General features: G+C 42.0%; 2 protein-coding genes across 2 annotated transcripts in view; one reads left to right on the top strand and one right to left on the bottom strand.

The window, feature by feature from the left end:
• LOC117375923 (ADP-ribosylation factor-like protein 15) overlaps window positions 1-6514 on the bottom strand; it is a 49459-nt gene extending 42945 nt beyond the window's left edge. The window contains exon 1 of the mRNA XM_033972310.2: window positions 6158-6514. Within this exon, the coding sequence (XP_033828201.1) occupies window positions 6158-6169 (12 nt within the window). The 5' untranslated portion in view covers window positions 6170-6514. The remainder of the gene's footprint in view (window positions 1-6157) is intronic.
• Window positions 6515-7208: 694 nt separating this feature from the next.
• snx18a (sorting nexin 18a) lies at window positions 7209-15730 on the top strand. The gene is made up of 2 exons (XM_033972308.2): window positions 7209-8947; window positions 14777-15730. Exons 1-2 carry the CDS (start codon window positions 7453-7455, stop codon window positions 15028-15030), a joined length of 1749 nt encoding a protein of 582 aa, XP_033828199.1. The 5' UTR covers window positions 7209-7452; the 3' UTR covers window positions 15031-15730.
• Window positions 15731-20316: the final 4586 nt, after the last annotated feature.

The raw sequence follows: 20316 nt of genomic DNA, 5'->3' as shown, positions 1-20316 counted from the left end.
ACTGCTAAAGACAATAAACAAACTCCACGACACAAGCCTCAGATTAGTGCGTAAGAATCTAACAAACTGAGATTAGCCACTCTGTGGCCAATAGTGATCCAGAATAAGACTGCAAATGGGATTAGTCACCACTATGTGCCCACACTGTGTCTGCTCTATGCTCTATGGAGAAAACTATTCTGTACATTATTCAGCTCAGAGCATTAATGGACATGAGGCATGAGGCACTGTGGCGGATGGAAGGCCTTGTCATGACAGACTGACTAACAGCTTGTGTAGCAAAAAAACGACAAAAAAACCCATTGTCTCCAGTATTGAGGAAGCATCAGATTCTTTTGTTTACTACAAAAACACTGTGACAGGGCTGGGATATGGTGATGAAAATGAAATTATAATTCCATTCACGAGATGATTTGCTCATATCTGTTTAATGCAGCTCTAGGCTCAAACACACTTTCCGCTACACACTCTTCCTGTTGGTCAACCTCTGTGGTGGATTTAACCAATCACAGTGTGGTGAAAACTGCATAAACCAGAATAAACAAACAGAACTAAAGCTAACTGCATTAACTGTAATCTGGCACCGAGAACATTGTACTGCGTCTAGCGTTCAATCGGTCAATATGCCAAAAAAACATTCATATCACATTATTTTAGTACGCCCTTCATATTGCACCTCACTTAAAAAAATGGACAACTAGTGTCAAGAGTAGTAATCCTCTTAAAGGTCTACACACCTAATGAGGGCTCAGGGTGCACTCTCCCTTCAAGTCCTATAATGGCTCAGGTCTGTACTGTGTTTTCACAGCAGTAGTCCTTTCACTCCTCAGACACACAACAGTACGTCTTTAACAGGTTATACAGAACTTCTTTGGCTCCACCTGACAGATTCAGCTGAGATAAAGTGGGTGTCCTTCCAAATAACACAAAAACAATTTGCAAAGCCAGAGGGAACTGAATCTTTAACCTTTTGTTGGTGAGGCACTAAAGAAAGGCACTAAATCATAACCTTCACAGGAACAGAACGATGCTGACTCAGTAGCACCTCCCAGAGGCGCACACGCTTTACTACATAAACATTCATAACTATCCTAAATTAGAGATCTGGGTCTTTCCAGGCAATAAAAACAAAAATAGAGCTCAGCAGCAGTCCCGTCCACCTCAAACTCCGCTGCGGTGCTGTAAAATTAAGTTTTCTATTTATTTTTCCAATAGCATCTTGGTTAAATCAAATTTTAAAAGCTAGAAAAAGTTAGAAGACAATGAAACAAACAGCTATGTGGTAACCAATGTCCAAGACTTTGCAGTTTATAAAGTTTCAGGAATTGTGAATGAAATTATATGATTTCATATCTTAACCCGAAGCTGATTATTCTCTATCCAGGATTCAAATTCTCCATTTTATTTATTTGAAAGTCTATGGGAATTTTTCAATATTGAACTGAAACAGATCTCAGGGAGAACATCTGTCTTCACTATATCACTAACAATATCAGAGTCGATGTATCACCAGCCACAATCTGAGAGAAGAGGAGGAGAAAGAGTGAGGAGAAAGGAGACACGGTGAGGAGGAGACGGGAGCAGAGGAGGAGAGGAGACAGAGCGAGGAGAAAGGAGACACAGTGAGGAGGAGACGGGAGCAGAGGAGAGAGGAGAAAGAGCGAGGAGAAAGAACGAGGAGAAAGGAGACATGGTGAGGAGGAGACGGGAGCAGAGGAGGAGAGGAGACAGAGCGAGGAGAAAGGAGACACAGTGAGGAGGAGACAGGAGCAGAGGAGGAGAGGAGACAGAGCGAGCAGAAAGGAGACACTGTGAGGAGGAGACAGGAGCAGAGGAGGAGAGGAGACAGAGCAAGGAGAGAGGAGACACGGTGAGGAGGAGAAGGGAGCAGAGGAGGAGAGGAGACAGAGCGAGGAGAAAGGAGACACGGTGAGGAGGAGACAGGAGCAGAGGAGGAGAGGAGACAGAGCAAGGAGAGAGGAGACACGGTGAGGAGGAGAAGGGAGCAGAGGAGGAGAGGAGACAGAGCGAGGAGAAAGGAGACACGGTGAGGAGGAGACAGGAGCAGAGGAGGAGAGGAGACAGAGCAAGGAGAAAGGAGACAGGGTAAGGAGGAGACAGGAGGAGAGGAGAAAGAGCGAGGAGAGAGGAGACATGGTGAGGAGGAGACAGGAGCAGAGGAGGAGAGGAGACAGAGCGAGGAGAAAGGAGACACAGTGAGGAGGAGACAGAAGCAGAGGAGGAGAGGAGACAGAGCGAGGAGAAAGGAGACACGGTGAGGAGGAGACAGGAGCAGAGGAGGAGATGAGACAGAGTGAGGAGAAAGGAGACATAGTGAGGAGGAGAAAAGAGCAGAGGAGGAGAGGAGACAGAGCGAGGAGAGAGGAGACACAGTGAGGAGGAGACGGGAGCAGAGGAGAGGAGACAGAGCGAGGAGAAAGGAGACACGGTGAGGAGGAGACAGGAGCAGAGGAGTAGAGGAGACAGAGCAAGGAGAAAGGAGACACGGTGAGGAGGAGACAGGAGCAGAGGAGAAAGAGCGAGGAAAGAGGAGACACAATGAGGAGGAGACGGGAGCAGAGGAGAGGAGACAGAGCGAGGAGAGAGGAGACACGGTGAGGAGGAGACAGGAGCAGAGGAGGAGAGGAGACAAAGCAAGGAGAAAGGAGACACGGTGAGGAGGAGACAGGAGCAGAGGAGGAGAGGAGACAGAGCGAGGAGAAAGGAGACACAGTGAGGAGTGAGGAGCCGAGGAGTGAGGAGCACAGCTTTTCCTCCGGCGCTGGTTCTGTCTAAAATGAGCCTTTTGTGACACTAAAGCTTTTCTTAAATTATTACTGCATAACGTTTAAACCAAAGTCAGTTTCAGATAAACCTGTTAGATTAGTCAAACTTTCCTCTGCTGCTGTACCTGGACAAACCCCTCACTATGACACAAATAAAACATTATTATTGTACCTGACGTCTGCTCCTAAACCCTCGTTTCCACTGCGCTTTACTTCCCTGGCCTCCTCTGAGCTTTGGGACACTGCTTAATATGGCACATTTGCCTGGCAGCTGAAACATGGAAGAACACAGAGAGGAGGAGGAGAAGAAGAAAGAGAATCGTGTTTGTCGAGCCTTGACTGAAAATGTAACTACCACAGGACCAGATCCTTCGTCCCAGGTACCAGCGGGGAACCAGCTCCATGATGTAACTTCACAACTAATAAAATGTGGAGTCTAGAGGCCAAAATTAGTCTGTCATTCCTCATTGGCTCAGGAATGTTTCATGTTAGGAAAGTTTTTTTTATTTTTTTTTTAAGTAAGCCCTTGTCACAGCCATCTAGAAAGTCCGTTTCAAAAGGTACAAGCCTGAGAAACTAAACTTTATACCGCTCTGAGTTAGTTAAGCTATTTGTCTTTGGGAATCTACTTTACCCTCCTGAGACCCGAGCTCTTGCAGGACTTTATTTGCAAAAAAACTATTAAGTGTCTGAACACAACAACATTTTTCCTGAGTGTAAAAACAAAATGAGAAACAACAGGCGCAGGAAGACATATGCCTTTAAATAAAAATAAAAATAAAAATAAAATAAAATAAATATTCTAAACTCTTAAAATATTCAAAATTAAACATGTTCTTGTATGCTGTTCTCCTTCTAAAAATTTGCATTGTGGCGTAGACAACCCAAAATGTGTTGTCCACATATGAGGACGCCAGGTCTCAGGAGGTTACAACAAACTCAAGGCGGCACATGTAGAAGTACCATCTAAACCGTCATGCGCTGTACTGCAAATGATTAATATTCAGCCCAGCCGAGAGAGTTTGACCGATAGTGGGTAAGAAAAAGTTACATTACAGACATTACAGAAATAGTACATTACAAAATGATAATAAAAACGTGTATCATCCCGTCACTCAGCTTTACACCTCCTTTAGTAACAGGAAATACTAAGCGAGTAATACACTACAAATACTCCTATAACTTGTACGAAAATAAAATTGATGCAGCACAGAACAGCACAGCAGGAAGCAGACCTGACCTCTGAAAAAAAGCCCACAGCCGACCCACTGCTTTATCACTAAGTATTGTCAAAAAAGATAAGGTAAGCTACATTCACAGGGCGGCAATTTCCGTTTGTCATAATGAACAGATAAAACTACTTGCGGATGGGACTTGTAATAAATAAAGAAATGCCCTGACCTCAAAACAAGAGAGTTCAAAGTCCTGTTCCATCTTGGGAGGGTGAGATAAACGGCCTGATAACACTGTGGCCTCATGTGAAATGACAACACAAGGTCGAAGAAGTTTGGTTCCTTTTGCTTCATAAATTCCCATTGTAAGGCCTCAGTTACTGCTTTCCTCCCATTGTTGAATGCTGCTGGACTTTTCTAGCAGCACCCAGGCTACGGTTCCTATTGTTCACAAACCTTATTATAAAAGTTTTTCAGGTCACGCAGACGGAGTGTTAAAATAAATGGGACATATGCAGGTGGTTTGAACAGAGGCGCAGAAGTAAAAGCAGGTTAATGGAGTATCTGCTCCCAGACTCACAGACCGCACAGACTCACAGGCCTCAAAGACTCACAGACCTCAACGACCTCACAGACTCACAGGCCTCATAGACCTCAAAGACCTCAAAGACCGCACAGACTCACAGGCCTCACAGACCTCAAAGACCGCACAGACCGCACAGACTCACAGACCGCACAGACTCACAGGCCTCACAGACTCACAGGCCTCACAGACTCACAGGCCTCACAGACCTCACAGACCTCACAGAATCACAGACCTCACAGACCTCACAGACCTCAGACTCTAAAGACTTTTAAGACCTCACAGACCTCCGAGTCATACACCTCACAGACTCACAGGCCTCACAGACCTCAAAGACCGCAGACCTCACAGCAGAACCTTGGGGCTTTCTTCTACTCCCAGACTCACAGGCCTCACAGACTCACAGACCTCACAGAATCACAGACCTCACAGAATCACAGACCTCACAGAATCACAGACCTCACAGAATCACAGACCTCAGACTCTAAGGACTTTTAAGACCTCACAGACCTCAGAGTCATAGACCTCACAAACTCACAGGCCTCACAGACCTCAAAGACCACAGACCTCACAGCAGAACAGACCTCAGACTCTAAGGACTTTTAAGACCTCACAGACCTCAGAGTCATAGACCTCACAAACTCACAGGCCTCACAGACCTCAAAGACCACAGACCTCACAGCAGAACCTTGGGGCTTTCTTCTACTCCCAGACTCACAGGCCTCACAGACTCACAGGCCTCACAGAATCACAGACCTCAAAGACCTCACAGACTCACAGGCCTCACAGGCCTCAAAGACCGCACAGACCGCACAGACTCACAGGCCTCACAGACCTCAAAGACCGCACAGACTCACAGGCCTCACAGACCTCAAAGACCGCACAGACTCACAGGCCTCACAGACTCACAGGCCTCACAGACCTCAAAGACCGCAGACCTCACAGCAGAACCTTGGGGCTTTCTTATACTCCCAGACTCACAGGCCTCACAGAATCACAGACCTCAGACTCTAAGGACTTTTAAGACCTCACAGACCTCAGAGTCATAGACCTCATAGACCTCCCAGACTCACAGGCCTCACAGACCTCAAAGCAGAACCTTGGGGCTTTCTTCTACTCCCAGACTCACAGACTCACAGGCCTCACAGACTCACAGGCCTCACAGACTCACAGGCCTCAGACTCTAAGGACTTTTAAGACCTCAGAGTCATAGACCTCACAGACTCTCAGCAGAACCTTGGAGCTGTCTTCTACTCACAGACCTAACAGATCTCAGACCTCACACTCACAGACCTTACAGACCTTACAGACCTCACACTCACGGACCTCACACTCACAGACCTCACAGACCTTACAGACCTTACAGACCTCACAGACCTCACAGACCTAGACCTCACAGACCTCAGAGCAGAACCTTGGGGCTTTCTTCTCACGTTTCAAATGTGGTCAGACAGATCAGGGTCTGGGTCAACCAGTTACACCCATTTAACCACAGTCGTGCACAGTCCTGAGAGCAAACACAGCGTTTGTGTTTGTCGTACACACCTGTTTGTCCTGAGAACACAAGGCACAACTTCATCGACAAAGAAAAGGTCCATTTTGGTGCATTTACTTACCAGATAATCCATGAACTATGACAAACAGCCACAGCTTCACCAAGTGTACTTAAGTGTAGTCCCGTTTTGCCACGGTGAACACAAATGTAAAGGTTTTGATCGCTCTTCTCTTTGTATTCCCCGCCTCGAAAGCCACAGTAAAATAAAAACAGTCTTTATAGGTTTTACAGACACAAGTGTCGCCGTGTTGGACTCCAAAAACAGCTCCTGTTTGTTAAAGGTTTGCACACTGCACGGTTCGGGTTATTTTTCTCTTTAAAAGCACCTCGCCCACCGGCACTCTTGCAATTTTATCACACAAAATCAGACGAGTGTTTGGTTGAGGAAACTGGCGAAACCTACAGCGCGACGTCACGCGCTACGTCACGTACGTCGCTTCCCGAACGTAACGTGTCACGTGACCAAACACATGGAGCTATTTTCGTTTGCACAGGCCTCATGTGTGACTCTGTCCATATGGGCACATATGACATACAAGTGTCACAGATACTACGGACAACACATTACATTTGTCTGGAGTTTTGGTTTAGACAAATTAATCACAAAAGACACAAAGATCACACTAAAGCACGTTAAACTGTCATGATGGAATATTTTATTTATATTATTTATGTTTTGTTTTGTTTTTTTAAGGACACACTAGATTTAAAATGTATGATATGCATTTATGGTGTTGCATTGCCACCAGGGGGCAGTATTTACCAACAAAACGATATGAACAAAACACCTCTGCCTCAGAGACAAAAGTTTCTTGATAAAATGTATTCTTAAAAACACAATAGAATAAAAAGTAAATAAACAATTGCATTTGAAACGATTTTTCATTCTTTGCATCTGGGATGGAAACAAACGTTTGCTCAGTCAGGAAGTTTGATGTAGAAATCTAGTCTTATAGGATTTACCACAGTGAGTGTAAATGTACAATGTGGATCACTGTATACACGCAGATTCCATCCATAGATGACCCAGGCTGTCCTCCTCTGGGGGGTGTGTGTCTGTGGAGGCTCCGCCCTCCATCATTGGACGTGATGACGCGCTGTTGCTGCGCACAGCCTCGCTCTGCTCGTGCGTCCCACACGGAGGAGCTGCTGTGGTGCGTTAATACCTCTGTGTTTCCACGGTGCAGGATCTGGATTTAAATCACCTCGAGCTCATCTCTCACTTGAACTGGAGACATTGAACAGCAGGCTTTACACAGAGGCTCATAAAGTTAACGGGCCGAGTTTGAGGTGGAGTTTGGGGTGATCTGTTTCAGCCTCCACCAGCGCGCGGACCTCCTCCAGCTGCGGCGCATCATGGCGCTCCGGGCCAGGGCGCTTTACGACTTCAACTCGGAAAACCCGGGGGAAGTGTCGGTGAGAGAAAATGAAATCTTAACTTTGTACAGCGAGCAGGACATTGACGGCTGGTTTGAAGGCATGAACAGTAAAGGGGAGAGGGGTCTGTTCCCCGCGTCCTACGTCGAGATCCTGAGGAGCGACGCCTCCACGTACAACAACAACAGCTGCAACACATCTGGAGAAACATACCCCGACTCCCGATACGCCAATGTCCCCTCTGGAGACTCTTCATTTAAGCCTCCAAATAAAGTGGAGAACTTTTCCAAACCGAATCCTCCAGCCTTCAGCACGTTTGCAGTACCCCCCCAGCAGCAGCAGCACAGCTACAACCAGCAGAGCCAGGGCAGTGATGATGACTGGGACGACGACTGGGATGACAACTCCACTGTTGCAGATGAACCGGGGACAGTAGGGAGGTACAGAGACTATGCAGGCAATGGATCATCCACCTATAGCCTGTCCACCACATCACACAGAGGGAATACACAGGGCAAAGGCTCTGCCACAGTCAGCAGAAACCTCAACAGGTTCTCCACTTTTGTCAAATCAGGAGGAGAGGCATTTGTGCTTGGAGAGGCATCCGGTTTTGTTAAAGATGGGGATAAGATTTGTGTGGTAATGGGACAGTATGGGCCAGAGTGGCAGGAAAATCCATACCCATTTACATGCGCTATAGACGACCCCACAAAACAAACCAAATTCAAAGGTATGAAGAGTTATATTTCCTATAAACTCACTCCTACTCATACTCAAACCCAAGTGAACAGAAGATACAAACACTTTGACTGGCTGTATGCACGTTTAGTGGAGAAGTTCCCTGTGATCTCTGTGCCCCACATCCCAGAGAAACAAGCCACGGGTCGTTTTGAAGAGGACTTTATCTCCAAGAGGCAGAAGGGTCTCATGTGGTGGATGAACCATATGACCAGCCACCCTGTACTGGCACGGTGCGACGTATTTCAGCACTTTCTTACCTGTAACAGCACAGACGAGAAGGCATGGAAGCAGGGTAAAAGAAAGGCAGAGAAGGACGAAATGGTTGGTGCAAATTTTTTCCTCACAATCAGCACACCAGCTGCACCTCTAGACTTTCAGGAAGTGGAGAGTAAAATAGACGGTTTCAAAACTTTCACAAAACGCATGGATGATAGCACCTTGCAGCTCAATGCTACAGTCAACGAGTTTGCACGTAAGCAGATCAGTGGTTTCAAGAAGGAGTATCAGAGAGTGGGATTTTCATTCAAAATTCTGAGCCAGGCTTTTGAAATGGACCAGCAGCCGTATTCATCCAGACTCAACCAGGCCATTTCATTCACGGGTGATGCGTACGAAGCAATTGGAGACTATTTCGCAGAGCAGCCGAACAAAGACCTGGATCCCATTATGGATTTGTTGGCTCTATACCAAGGACACTTAGCAAATTATCCAGACATCATCCACGTTCAAAAAGGTAAAGTATTAATTAGAACTATACAAACTTTAAGACGTCACCTGCTTGTCTCATTGAAAGGTTTGGTTTGGTTGGAGTTTTTATGCAATTTTGTGGAACATTTCGGGAAAAACAACATCTCCGTGGACCATGTTCCTTAAAACGTACATAGTGCTCCTTTTAATTCACAAAACAAACACAACAACTGGTTTTCCTGTACGCCACAGTGCTTCAGTTGTTCTTAATTTCTTTCTGTCTTCGCACGTGTAAAAAGAAAGTCTGCAGCGTCAGTTTTATTTTACACAATACTATAAATCTTTTCTCTTGACAGGTGTATGATCACCTGGTTTCAAATGCGTAACACTGTTTGCGTTTCAGAATATATTTATTTTGTTCCTGTGCCACCACTTTACAGTAGTTTCCAAACCAATGAAATAATCAATACCCAGATGACCTTCAGTATTTGAGTCTCATTTTGGAGACAGCTGTTATGCAATTGGAACAACATTATCATCCCAAAGAGGAAGGATGTTTAAAGTTTGTCACCACATGTTGCTTTCCAATTTAAGAATTCTACAAACTACCCCCCCTGGCTTTAGTTTTCATTCTACTTCCTGGATAAGTGTGTATTTTAATCTTGAAACCTAATTCCTCTGTGTTATAATACTCCTTCTAGCTCCTTTTAGATGACATAATCCATTTAAGACTGAACAATACTTTTCTAATTTGTGTAGCAAACGAGTCTAAACTTTTAGCCAACTGACAGGTGACATGTGGATTGTTCTGTCAAAATAATAAGACCAGTTTGATTTGACAGATTCACTGATTGAGTCACGCAAAGCAAAGTCCGGGGAGGGCGGTAACTTACAGGACCGTTCTTCTTCTATTATGATGAATAGCCCTGTGGCCAAGTGTGCTTTTAGCAGCTGAATATGTGAACAGGAGCAAGTGCACATCCTTTGTTGTGTTAAACCAAAGTATTTCCGCAAAAACAAGTTGGTCAGAGTTGATTGTCCAAAGTAGATCAGTGAGAAGCAAAATGAGGATAGTTATAACAAGTTTTGCGTCATAAAAGCTGTATTGAACAAACCAATACAGTAATTTGATAGGGAAGTAATTTAGGATAAGGTTATCTACTGCAATTTTTAAGCTGTAACACATTTTATTTCCACTTTATTTTGACTACTTTGGGTTAATACTTTTTTAATTGACAATAATTGTGCACTGATTTCGATTTATTAAGGCTTGTTTTCCCAGTTCATTCTCAGATTAAGCGAGGCAGAGACACGTAAATGACATGTGCAACCGCAAAATCTGATGCGAGTAATAAAAGAGTTGATTATCAGAAAGATTTAGCTGTTTACATGTCATTTTAATAGTCGTATAACTCCAAATATCTCGTTATAATCATCAGAGTTTGAGTGCACATGTGAAGTGTTGCTCGAGATCAGCTGACTCTCCCCTCAGCTGAATGCCCCTTCTGTCACTCGCTCAAATAAGCTCTAAGCAGAAGTTCTAGGTGGAGACTAAACGCCTGTGTCTGACTGGTAATGATCGGTGGTGGTGGTTGTTCAGGTCAGTGGTGTGCAGTAGCTAAGTGTTACATAAGCATTACGTAAGTGCCACATCCAGTGAGACCAATCGGCAGTGTGCCACCTCCACGCGCTCGGGGAACATCTCTCTCCCACTCTGGCCTAATCATGGGACCATAATGAATGTGTTGTGACACGATTATCATGGTCAAAGAAATTTCGATCAACGATAACATCAGGATAATTAGGGTTGCCACAAAAAATTAATAGCACATTTTTTGTTTTTTATCACGATTTACGTAAAGTTAGTATCTTAGTTTTTGTCTTGTAGGGAACTAAAGTCATCTGGTTCTTCTGAAACTTCACGTTAAATCCAAATGTCACTCACTCAGAGTATTACTGAGGCTGATCAATAGAAGGTGTGGGGTAAACACACACAAGAAAACACACAGATTGGGACGAGCCCACGATTCAATTTTTATTTACATTTCGCACAGTTTAAAAATGTTATGCATATTGATAATTGTAATTCTAATATGAATGAGTGTAAACAGCTATGACAGTATTGGATTTTGTTATTTAAGTGGGAACAACAACATGGATCTAGAAGATAACTCGATGGATACAGTTGAAACCAGAACATACACCATATAAAAAGACACGTTTCCCTTTTTTTTTTCACTGTCTGACATGAAATCAGACTAAACTTTTTAAGGTGTACGTCAATTAGGATTACCAAAATTATTTCTATTTACTAAATGCCAGAATAAAGAGAGAAGGATTTTTTAGACAAATTTTCATTACTTTCTTCAACGTCAGATGTTATTTGGTACCATTGCCTTTAAACTGTATGACTTGGGTCAAACATTTTGGATATATTCTTCCACAAGCTTCTCACAATAGTTGGCAGGAATTTTGGCCCATTTGTCCCGACAGAACTGGTGTAACTGAGCCAAGTTTGTAGGCCGTGTTGCTCGCACAGGCCTTTTCAGGTCTGTCCATACATTTTCAATAGGATTAAGATCAGGGCTTTGTGATGGCCGCTCCAGAACTCTGACTTTGTTATCCTTAAGCCACTTTGTAACCAGTCTGGCAGTATGCTTTGAGTCGTTGTCCATTTGTTCTCAGGTTTGCAGGCTTCCCACTTTTTTCCTCCAAACATAACGATGCTCATTATGATCAAAAAGTTCAATTTTAGTTTAGTCAGACCACAGGACATGTCTCCAAAAATTAAGGTCTTTGTCCCTGTGTGAGTTTGCAAACTGTAATCTTTTTTATGTTTCTTTCGGACTAATGCCAGTAATGTCAGTATAAAACTTTTTTCACTGGGGATAATGACACCTTTACCAGCTTCAGCAGCATCTCCACAAGGTCTTTTGCTTTTATTCTTGGGTTGATCTGCACATTTCAGACCAAAGCACGTTCATCTCTGGTAGACAGAACCCGTCTCCTTCCTTTATGTATTATTGTTTGCACAGATGAACGTGGCAACTTCAGGCATCTTAAAACTGCACCCAAAGATGAACTAGACTTGTGCTGATCTTGGCTGATTTCTTTTGACTTTCCCATGAAGAAAAAGTGTGTTTCAGGTGAGCTTCAGACACGTCCACAGGTCAGCCTCTAATTAAGTCAGATGTTGTCAATAAACCAATCAGAAGCTCCCAAAGACATAACATCATCATCTGGATTTTCACAATTGTTTAAATCCATGGTAATCTTACTGTATGTACATTTTCAATTTAAGTAATGAAAAAAAAAAATCTTTAAAAATCCTTCTCTCATTATTCTAACATTTAGCAAATAGCAATAATTTTAGTAATCTTAATTGACCTAAAACAGGAAAAATTTAGCATAATTTCATGTCAGACAGTGAGAAAAAAAAGGCATATTTGTCTTTTTATATAGTATCTGTAAACCTGGCTTCAAATAGCTGTTTCTCCACAGTCTGGTATTAAATGTGTCTGTTAGTTTCAGTGTAGTTAGCTCCTCCCTTCAGACACATAAGGCAGTTTATTTATCACAGCGATTTTATTGTTTGTTGTTCCGTCCCTGTTCTGGTCTAACAGTCTCATAACCTAATATTCAAAGTCGTGCTGCTGGCAGATTCTTCACCAGACTTTACAAAAACACTTAAGGTGGATGTTTATATTGACACAACCTACTATTAATCTGTTTATTGATTTAAAAATATGTTTAGCTTTGACTGGAAATACACCATTTATCCTCCACTGTTAAAGATGTAATACTAATATTTTGAAAAATTCTGTTCTGAGCTGGTAAAATAAACTGGAGGAGCTTGATGTAATATACTAAAATCGCAGCATTAACAATTTACAATGATAAGGAATAACGTCTTGATACTGGAATTAGCGAGGGACAGATCTTGGTTCAGTATAATGTTTCTTTCAGTGTTACGTGGCACATTAACTCCACAGTTATGCAGTGGATGTGGGTATAATGTGTGAGTGCTTGTTTTGTGTTCTGCATTTGCCAACAGGGCTTGCAGGCTGCAGCAGCTGTGGAAATGAGACCCTCTGTTCATGGCACGTTGCTGACACTATTACCACAACTGAATCTCTGCCTTTCTTGTATAGTTTCTATGGCAACAATTAAACCTCCTTGGTCCGTTAGTGAGACTATGCTATACACATAAAGACAATGAACCTGCAAATACGCCTTGACATTTGGATGCAGAGACGTTTCCACAGGTTTAAAAAGGTTGAAAGGTTGTATTTTTTGTTTCTGTACTTTATTATCCAAACGTCGTGAGTGTAGGTTTGTTCAGCCGCTAACCAAAGTAGAAGTTACTTGGTTTTTTCTCATTCTATTACCACAGACTTTAGGTCACACATTTCTATTTTTAATCTTGATATATACCAATTCATCACATTTTCATCACATATTTCACAAAATAAATTATGACCATGACTACAGTGTGACTCAGTACCTCTTTTTCAGTTCGCTGGTAAGATGTCTGGTCCAACACAAACCTAAGCGAATAATTTTGTGTGTGGCCAAATGTGGATCTTTCCCAAAATGTATTACTTACGTATGACTTGACAATGCATTCAACTTTGCAGATTGACTTCTCAGAAACTTCATTTACCAAAGACACAGTACACCATTGTGCTGAAACTCGTGTGGTTTGTCACTGTGTCGTCGCACTTCTTGTTACGACATAGAGCCAACCCCAAGATGGTACGCTTTAACATATTATGTGGAACCGTGACTAATACTAGTGTTTTCATTACAGTTTCAAGGTCACAAATATTTCAAGGGCTATTCATTTCCCTGAAAAATGGTTGGCAGTAACTTGTAAATATGTAACAGTTTATATTTGGACCTGGGGCCGTGTACTGCATCACAATAATGATTTGCTAAAACATAATTCAAACGCTAGAAGGATGTTGCTGTTTGCTGTTAGACTTGCGGCTTATCCTTGGGCTGCACCTTATTTGCTGAGAACATCACATGAAACTCACAGCCAGAGGCCCAAATACTGCTGTTTGCACATTCGAGCCCTTTCAGTCAAAAATGTACGAAACCTGATCTTCCTTCTCGCCAAAGGGTTTGTCTGGAAAGTTGTGGGCTAGTTTTGGTCTCACACCCTTATGATGGGAATGCCACAAACCTCAGCTCTATGACAGCAGAGGTAGCGTTTCCTGGCAATGCTCAAAAGTCCACTCGTTCAGCTCTCACTATGAGTATGAGAGGTAATAAACACACTAGATTTCTTGTATTGGGATTATAGTAATGTATAAGAAACCAAACGAAGCAGATACAAATTCTAACCCTTGTTCTCTCAGTCCAGTAAAAATAAATGTGGAGAACTCAGTGTAACTGAAAGCCTTGCACATGTATTGAACTTCCCCTTAGACGGCACATAATATAATAAACAGAGTATTTTTAGCGTGGGACAGTCCTAACAACATTGAACACAGGCCTGATTTGGGTTCCCAGGAGGTGTGGTTTGCTAAGAGCTCTTGGGCTATTTTGGTCAATATTGCATTTTTAGATAAAAATGGAACAGTTTATTCTGTTTATTGTCATGGATAGAGATCAATTGGCACTCTGCAAGGCCTCAGTATAATGAGCTTAGCAGCATTAGTAACAAAGCTTATTTAAATCTACATTCAGACAGGTTTTTTTAAAGTTTTTTTTAATGTGTTGCTCATTCAAGTAATTCATTTTATGTCATGGCTTTTAGTTTCATAAATTGATGCGTTGCCAGTAGGATGTTGCTGCTTAAGATCTCCTTTGTCCAGATATTTAATAATTATATTGTTGATTAATTTTGAAGACTTTTCTTTCCTTCCAGGAGCCTTGACCAAAGTGAAGGAGAGTCAGAAGCACGTGGAGGAGGGGAAGATGGACCCGTCTCAGGCTGAGGGCATCAATGAGCGCTGCAACATCATCTCCTGCGCCACACTGGCCGAGATCCAGCACTTCCACCACATCAGAGTGAGAGACTTCAAGGCTCAGATGCAACACCACCTCCAACAGCAGATCACCTTCTTTCAGAAAATCACCAGCAAGTTAGAGGAGGCTTTGCAAAAGTATGACAACGCTTAACAGACATTTTACTGTCAGTGTGAAGACTTACAGACCTATAGGAGAACACAAAGACTTAAACAAATGTGCCTATAATGTGGACAGATACAAACGGCTGTGCCATTTTATTTAAACAAAAATGTACATGAATGAAGTTACCCAATCTGACTTTTGAAATCCTGTAATAATGAAGGTGCTTAAATTGTGTCCAGTTGTTTTTAATACACGGTGAGGCCTGCTGCTGCTATTGTACTCCAGGTATTAGCCTTATACTGTTTTAGCACAGTAGTGAAATGAAGGATTAGCTCCTGTGGCTAACACACTGCCTTCTGGGAAGTCCATGCTGAGGAGTGCCACCCTACGTTCTCCTTGTTTACTGTCAGCTCACCAAGCAACCGCTGCCCCCGTCACGCGGTGCCTTCTGACATTACTGTCAGTTTGTTTTTAGTTACTAAAAAGTGTAATGTATTTGTTTTGCAAAATACTACTTCAGTTTTTACCATACAGTGCGTTGAGGTATCACAGTTCAGTGCAGTTTTAAGAGTTAATGATTTCAAGCACACGGCGTGACCAGATTCAGACTCATGCAAAATGATTATAAAAATGATGTCTCATAATGGTGTTGTCATTGTTTACAGATGAAGAGATCTTTTATTAAAGTTTTATAGATGTTAACCTGGTATCACAGGAGGTCAAAATAAATTCATTTGCTGTATCTAAAGTGTAGTCTCTGCTGGTGTCATTACTCGTTACGTCCTTGTGAGGAGATGGGAGCTGTACTGGCCTGTGTCCCCTTTAAAAGAACACACATCATGATCCCAGAGGTGTAGAGCGTTTCATACAGGAGTCACAGAGTCGCTGACGGAGCAGTGCAGGGCAGCCAAACTGTTAAGACACAGCTCTCTGTGGCTAAACATTTCACTGTACCATAAAGTCAGAAAGAAGATCAAGGATCATAAACTTATGAATCCACTGATGCAGTTCATTTTCACCTAAATAACCCCACTCTTTCTTCTGGCACAAGCTCTATGCTAAATATTTATTGACATAATGTCAATTCTACATGTTTGATTACTCTTTTGCTTTTCTATCATTTTGTATCATACATTTTTAGTGACTAAGATCATCCCGAGTCATGTGCCAAGGCCCAGGGAAATGGGTGCTCCATTTTTGGTAGTTTTTTCAAGCAAGTAACTCAAGACAGCTTTGTTTTGTTGACAATTTTTAAACATAATCTTTATGTTTATGTTTATGTTTTTATATATATATATATATATATATATATATATATATATATATATATATATATATATATATATATATATATATATGTTTAACCTTGTAAAAAAGTTAATTAAAGAACTGCTTATGTGCTTATGTTTAAAAGCTCTTGAAAAGGTCAGAGTGATTCATGGTATAAAGTCTAAAACATCAAACCACATCCTCTGAATGTGGCTTCACCTTCAGACATGAAACTGTACGCACTTTTAGCTCAACTTGGGATTATTAATGTAATATTCAGTGTACTACCAGCCCATTGTACCTCCAGAGGACATTGGTTTATGTCCTAAAGAAAGACAAGCTCCAGATATCCTCATCATGATCATTTATTAGAGATCCTTGACTGTCTGCACACTGGCAGCTCAGAGGTTCCTGTAGTTGAAAGTTCCTGTTTTGTCTCTGGAATGTGCTTGGGCTCAGCAGATTTGTGCAGAAGGAGCACAGGGATCCATCTGGTTCCACTTAGACCTGAGCCTTTGAACTGAACTGGGCCAGAGAGGGCTGACCTGCTCCTGACTCTCCCACACCTCTCATCCTGCGCACTCACAGGGGGAATTCAAGCAGGTGCTCTTCATGTTATCACTGTCTGAGTATGTGCTGACGCTTTATGGTTTGGTCCTGGTTTAAGTCCAGTTTAGTCTTGGCTGGTTTGGTGCTGTTCTAGTTCTGATTTAGTCCTTGACCAGCCCAGGTTTAGTTGCAGGTTCCATAACATTGTCATACAAAAGAAAAAGTCTCCTCCGACATAATTTCCATATTATCAGCACATTCTGTTCAGAGATAATAAATGCAAATACTGAACCGACACACGTCTTTACGCATGCTCAAACCTTCACTCACTTTGATGTCTACTGCAACAACACAATGTTTTTCTCTTTCTCTTGAATGAATCTGCATACCTTAGCACACAGTTCAGTTAGTCAGTCTCTGACATCAGCGGGGCACAGAGTGTACCCTCCCTGCCCACTGCCCAGAGGAAGCGTCCCAGACCAGCCCCACCCGACCTGCAAACATTAGTTCTGCCTTATGTCATCAGTTTAGTTTTTTTTAAGCGTCAGGGTTTGAATAGACACATGAGAAGCCTGGAAGTGGTTCAGCAGTGACCAGTGTGTAAGAAAAGTCAATATTGTGCAACATGAGGCAAAAATAGATGCATAGAAGGATTGTGCATGTTAGAAATACGTGTTATCTGTGTATTTTAAATCTCGGGACATAGTTTATATCATATTTTTCATATAAATTACGGTTTGGTAAATAGTGCTGATGCTCATAACACATCAGTTTGGCAAGTAGCTTGTTGTAGCTTCAAACTTTCCACAAATGATTGCACTACGATGTCATTTTTCTGGTGGAGGGCTTGAAACCTGCTTGTCTTCTTGGAGATGTTATACCTTTACTTGCACAGTGTGTTATTAAACGTTTTTATCTTTAATTTACTCAAGTACACGTGTTTTTATTGCTGAAAACTCATCAAAATTGTGAAATCTTGCTGACCTGGCTGCACCTGGCACCTCCTTGTCTTCACAGAGATGGATAACATTCACGGAAACAGCAGAAAGTTACATAATGCACGTTTAAAATAGTTAATAAATGACACTTTTTGGTCGTTTTTTTCACCCAAACTGTAAGGCGTCCCACGTGGCCTGTTTGTCTGACAGCACAAGTTGTTCAGTACATATTTGAAAAGCCTGTCCAATGCTGATAGTGAAGGAATTTCTCAGTTTTTACAGATTACAGAGTTAAAATTAGCTGCCACATTTCTTCCTAAATGTGAAATCCTTATCTTGCTTACAGGCCCCTTGGAGATTATAGACTGCAGAACGATTTAGTTGGACAGATTTAACATATTCCATCAATGTAACAAACTTTGTACAGATTGTTGTGTTCCCGGGAGAATGCTGAAGAATCTGGGAGCAGGGTGCATTCTTTGGTGGCGTTTTTTTTTGTGTGTGTGTTGTTTTTACAGCGCACACAGGAAGCTGGCTCTCTCTGGTGGGGCCTCATTCATGTTGTCTGAAAACCGCTGACTGCCCTCGTCCTCTCTGGCTCCGCTCCAACACAAGCACAGTTTTGTCTATGTGGGACATTGTGCATTTCCCCCTCCCCCAGGTCATATCACAGATTACATTTATAACACTGATTGTAATAAATATACACAGATAAGCAAGATATAGGTGCAATGTGTCATCAGAAACTGGATTTGAGAGAAAAAGTAGTTTCACTTTATGACAGTGACACTTTAAATTAGCCAAGTAACTATTTATAATGAGCTTTATTGAGTATTTTAAAGGTGGATCATCATAAATGTGACAAAAAATACCACAGGACCAACACCAAACAACACAACTGCTCAGACTTTTATTATTTATTATTTCCCTACAAGGTTATATCTTGAAGTATCTGGTCCATTAACTGTACTTTCCCACATTTCTTTTGGCTTATTGAGTGGCTCTATGTACCATGACTTGTCTCGACTGTTGTTTTATGCCCAACCACAGAACACAGCTGACCCCAGGGACTGAACGCTTCACTTCCACCACAAACATGAACTGCTGACCGCTCATAAAGTCAGAACACGCGTAACCTCAAGTGACACTGAAGCACACCACATGTACAGTAGTGCTTTTAGCAGCTTTTGCCTTTAAGAGACCATCAAGAACGGACTGTGGTGGATGCGGTAGGTCTATAATTATAAGAAAACGATATTAAAAGTGCGTTGTGTAACTTGTGGAGTGGAGGGTCAGCCACTTGTTTGATGTTATTGCTTTGTCTGGAATAAAACACATCAATTTGCATGTATTTGAATAGTATTACTGCTTAACATGCAAGAAGCAAGAAGTTTAATGCCAGTCTGAGGGACACTCCAGGACAATCAGTTGCATATCTATAAAAAAAAAAATAAAAAAAAAATAAAAACTGGTGACAGATCGTCCACTTCTGTAGTTACAGGAAGTACTTTAAAGTGTTATATTTGGTGCATAAAAATCCAAAACATTCAAAAGAAGAAAAAAAAGGATTTATCTACATCAAATATTAGGGGAGATTACATAACCTTGTGTAATAATAGACTTTTTCATGCTAAAATGGTGTAAAATTAAATAAATGTATGAACACAGCCTGTTGCATTTCCAGATATGTGTCATTTAAAAGACAAGGCGCTAAAATGGTGAACAAACTGTACTTAGCTTTGATTTTCAGCATGGATAAGATAAAAACGATGTTATTCAAACCCCAAACAATCACGGTTTAAGTGGTTTCAGAGTTGCTGTTTGTATACCATGTTTTCATCCAGACCACCCAGTGCAAACGTAACATCTCGCAGCCTTTTATGTGTTTGAAGGCTCCAGACACAGACACAGATTTGAAGTTTATCCGACGTCACGCCAGAGTCAGGACGGCTACATGGTTTATAGTAACTGTCTGTACTGAAAAGTCGTACACTGATGAAACTATGACTAACAGGATGTGAAGTCACAGTGCTGATGAGGGGTTAGTTTTGGTTCCAGTACTTGTAAATCTAAGAACATCGTCTAAATCTGGCAACATGAGGAACTGATGGAGGACAAAATGCTGACCGGATGCAGTGCAGACTTAAAAATGGTGATGTCTGGCTGCGAAAATCACATGTCTGTTGCTCAAATTGTGCAAAAAGTAGATCTGACCTGTGTGTAGACAAGGGAATTCACTCGAAGCACAACAAAAGTCAACGAAATGATTTAAAAAAAGCTAAAGTCACAGTATATAAGTATCTTTTAGCCAAATAATTGAATGTCGATTGCACTGGAAAACATAGAAACCTTATTCTGAGTGGGCTTGCATCTCCACAAAACTGACATTTTACTAGTAACCATACAATGCCCACTTAAGTAAAACCTTTTTCCTACACCAGGCCAAGTTACAGGTCATATCTGTGGACAAATGACCCTGTCCACACTAATGCATGCTTTCCAGCTTTCAAGTAACAAAAACGAAACAAAAAAAATTAAGATAAGGTTAATGCCAAACAGCGAGACATTCCAGGCAAAC

The sequence above is a fragment of the Periophthalmus magnuspinnatus genome, chromosome 9 (assembly GCF_009829125.3).
Source record: "Periophthalmus magnuspinnatus isolate fPerMag1 chromosome 9, fPerMag1.2.pri, whole genome shotgun sequence".
Lineage (NCBI taxonomy): Eukaryota > Metazoa > Chordata > Actinopteri > Gobiiformes > Gobiidae > Periophthalmus > Periophthalmus magnuspinnatus.
This window is presented reverse-complemented; position numbering and strand designations above follow the sequence as displayed.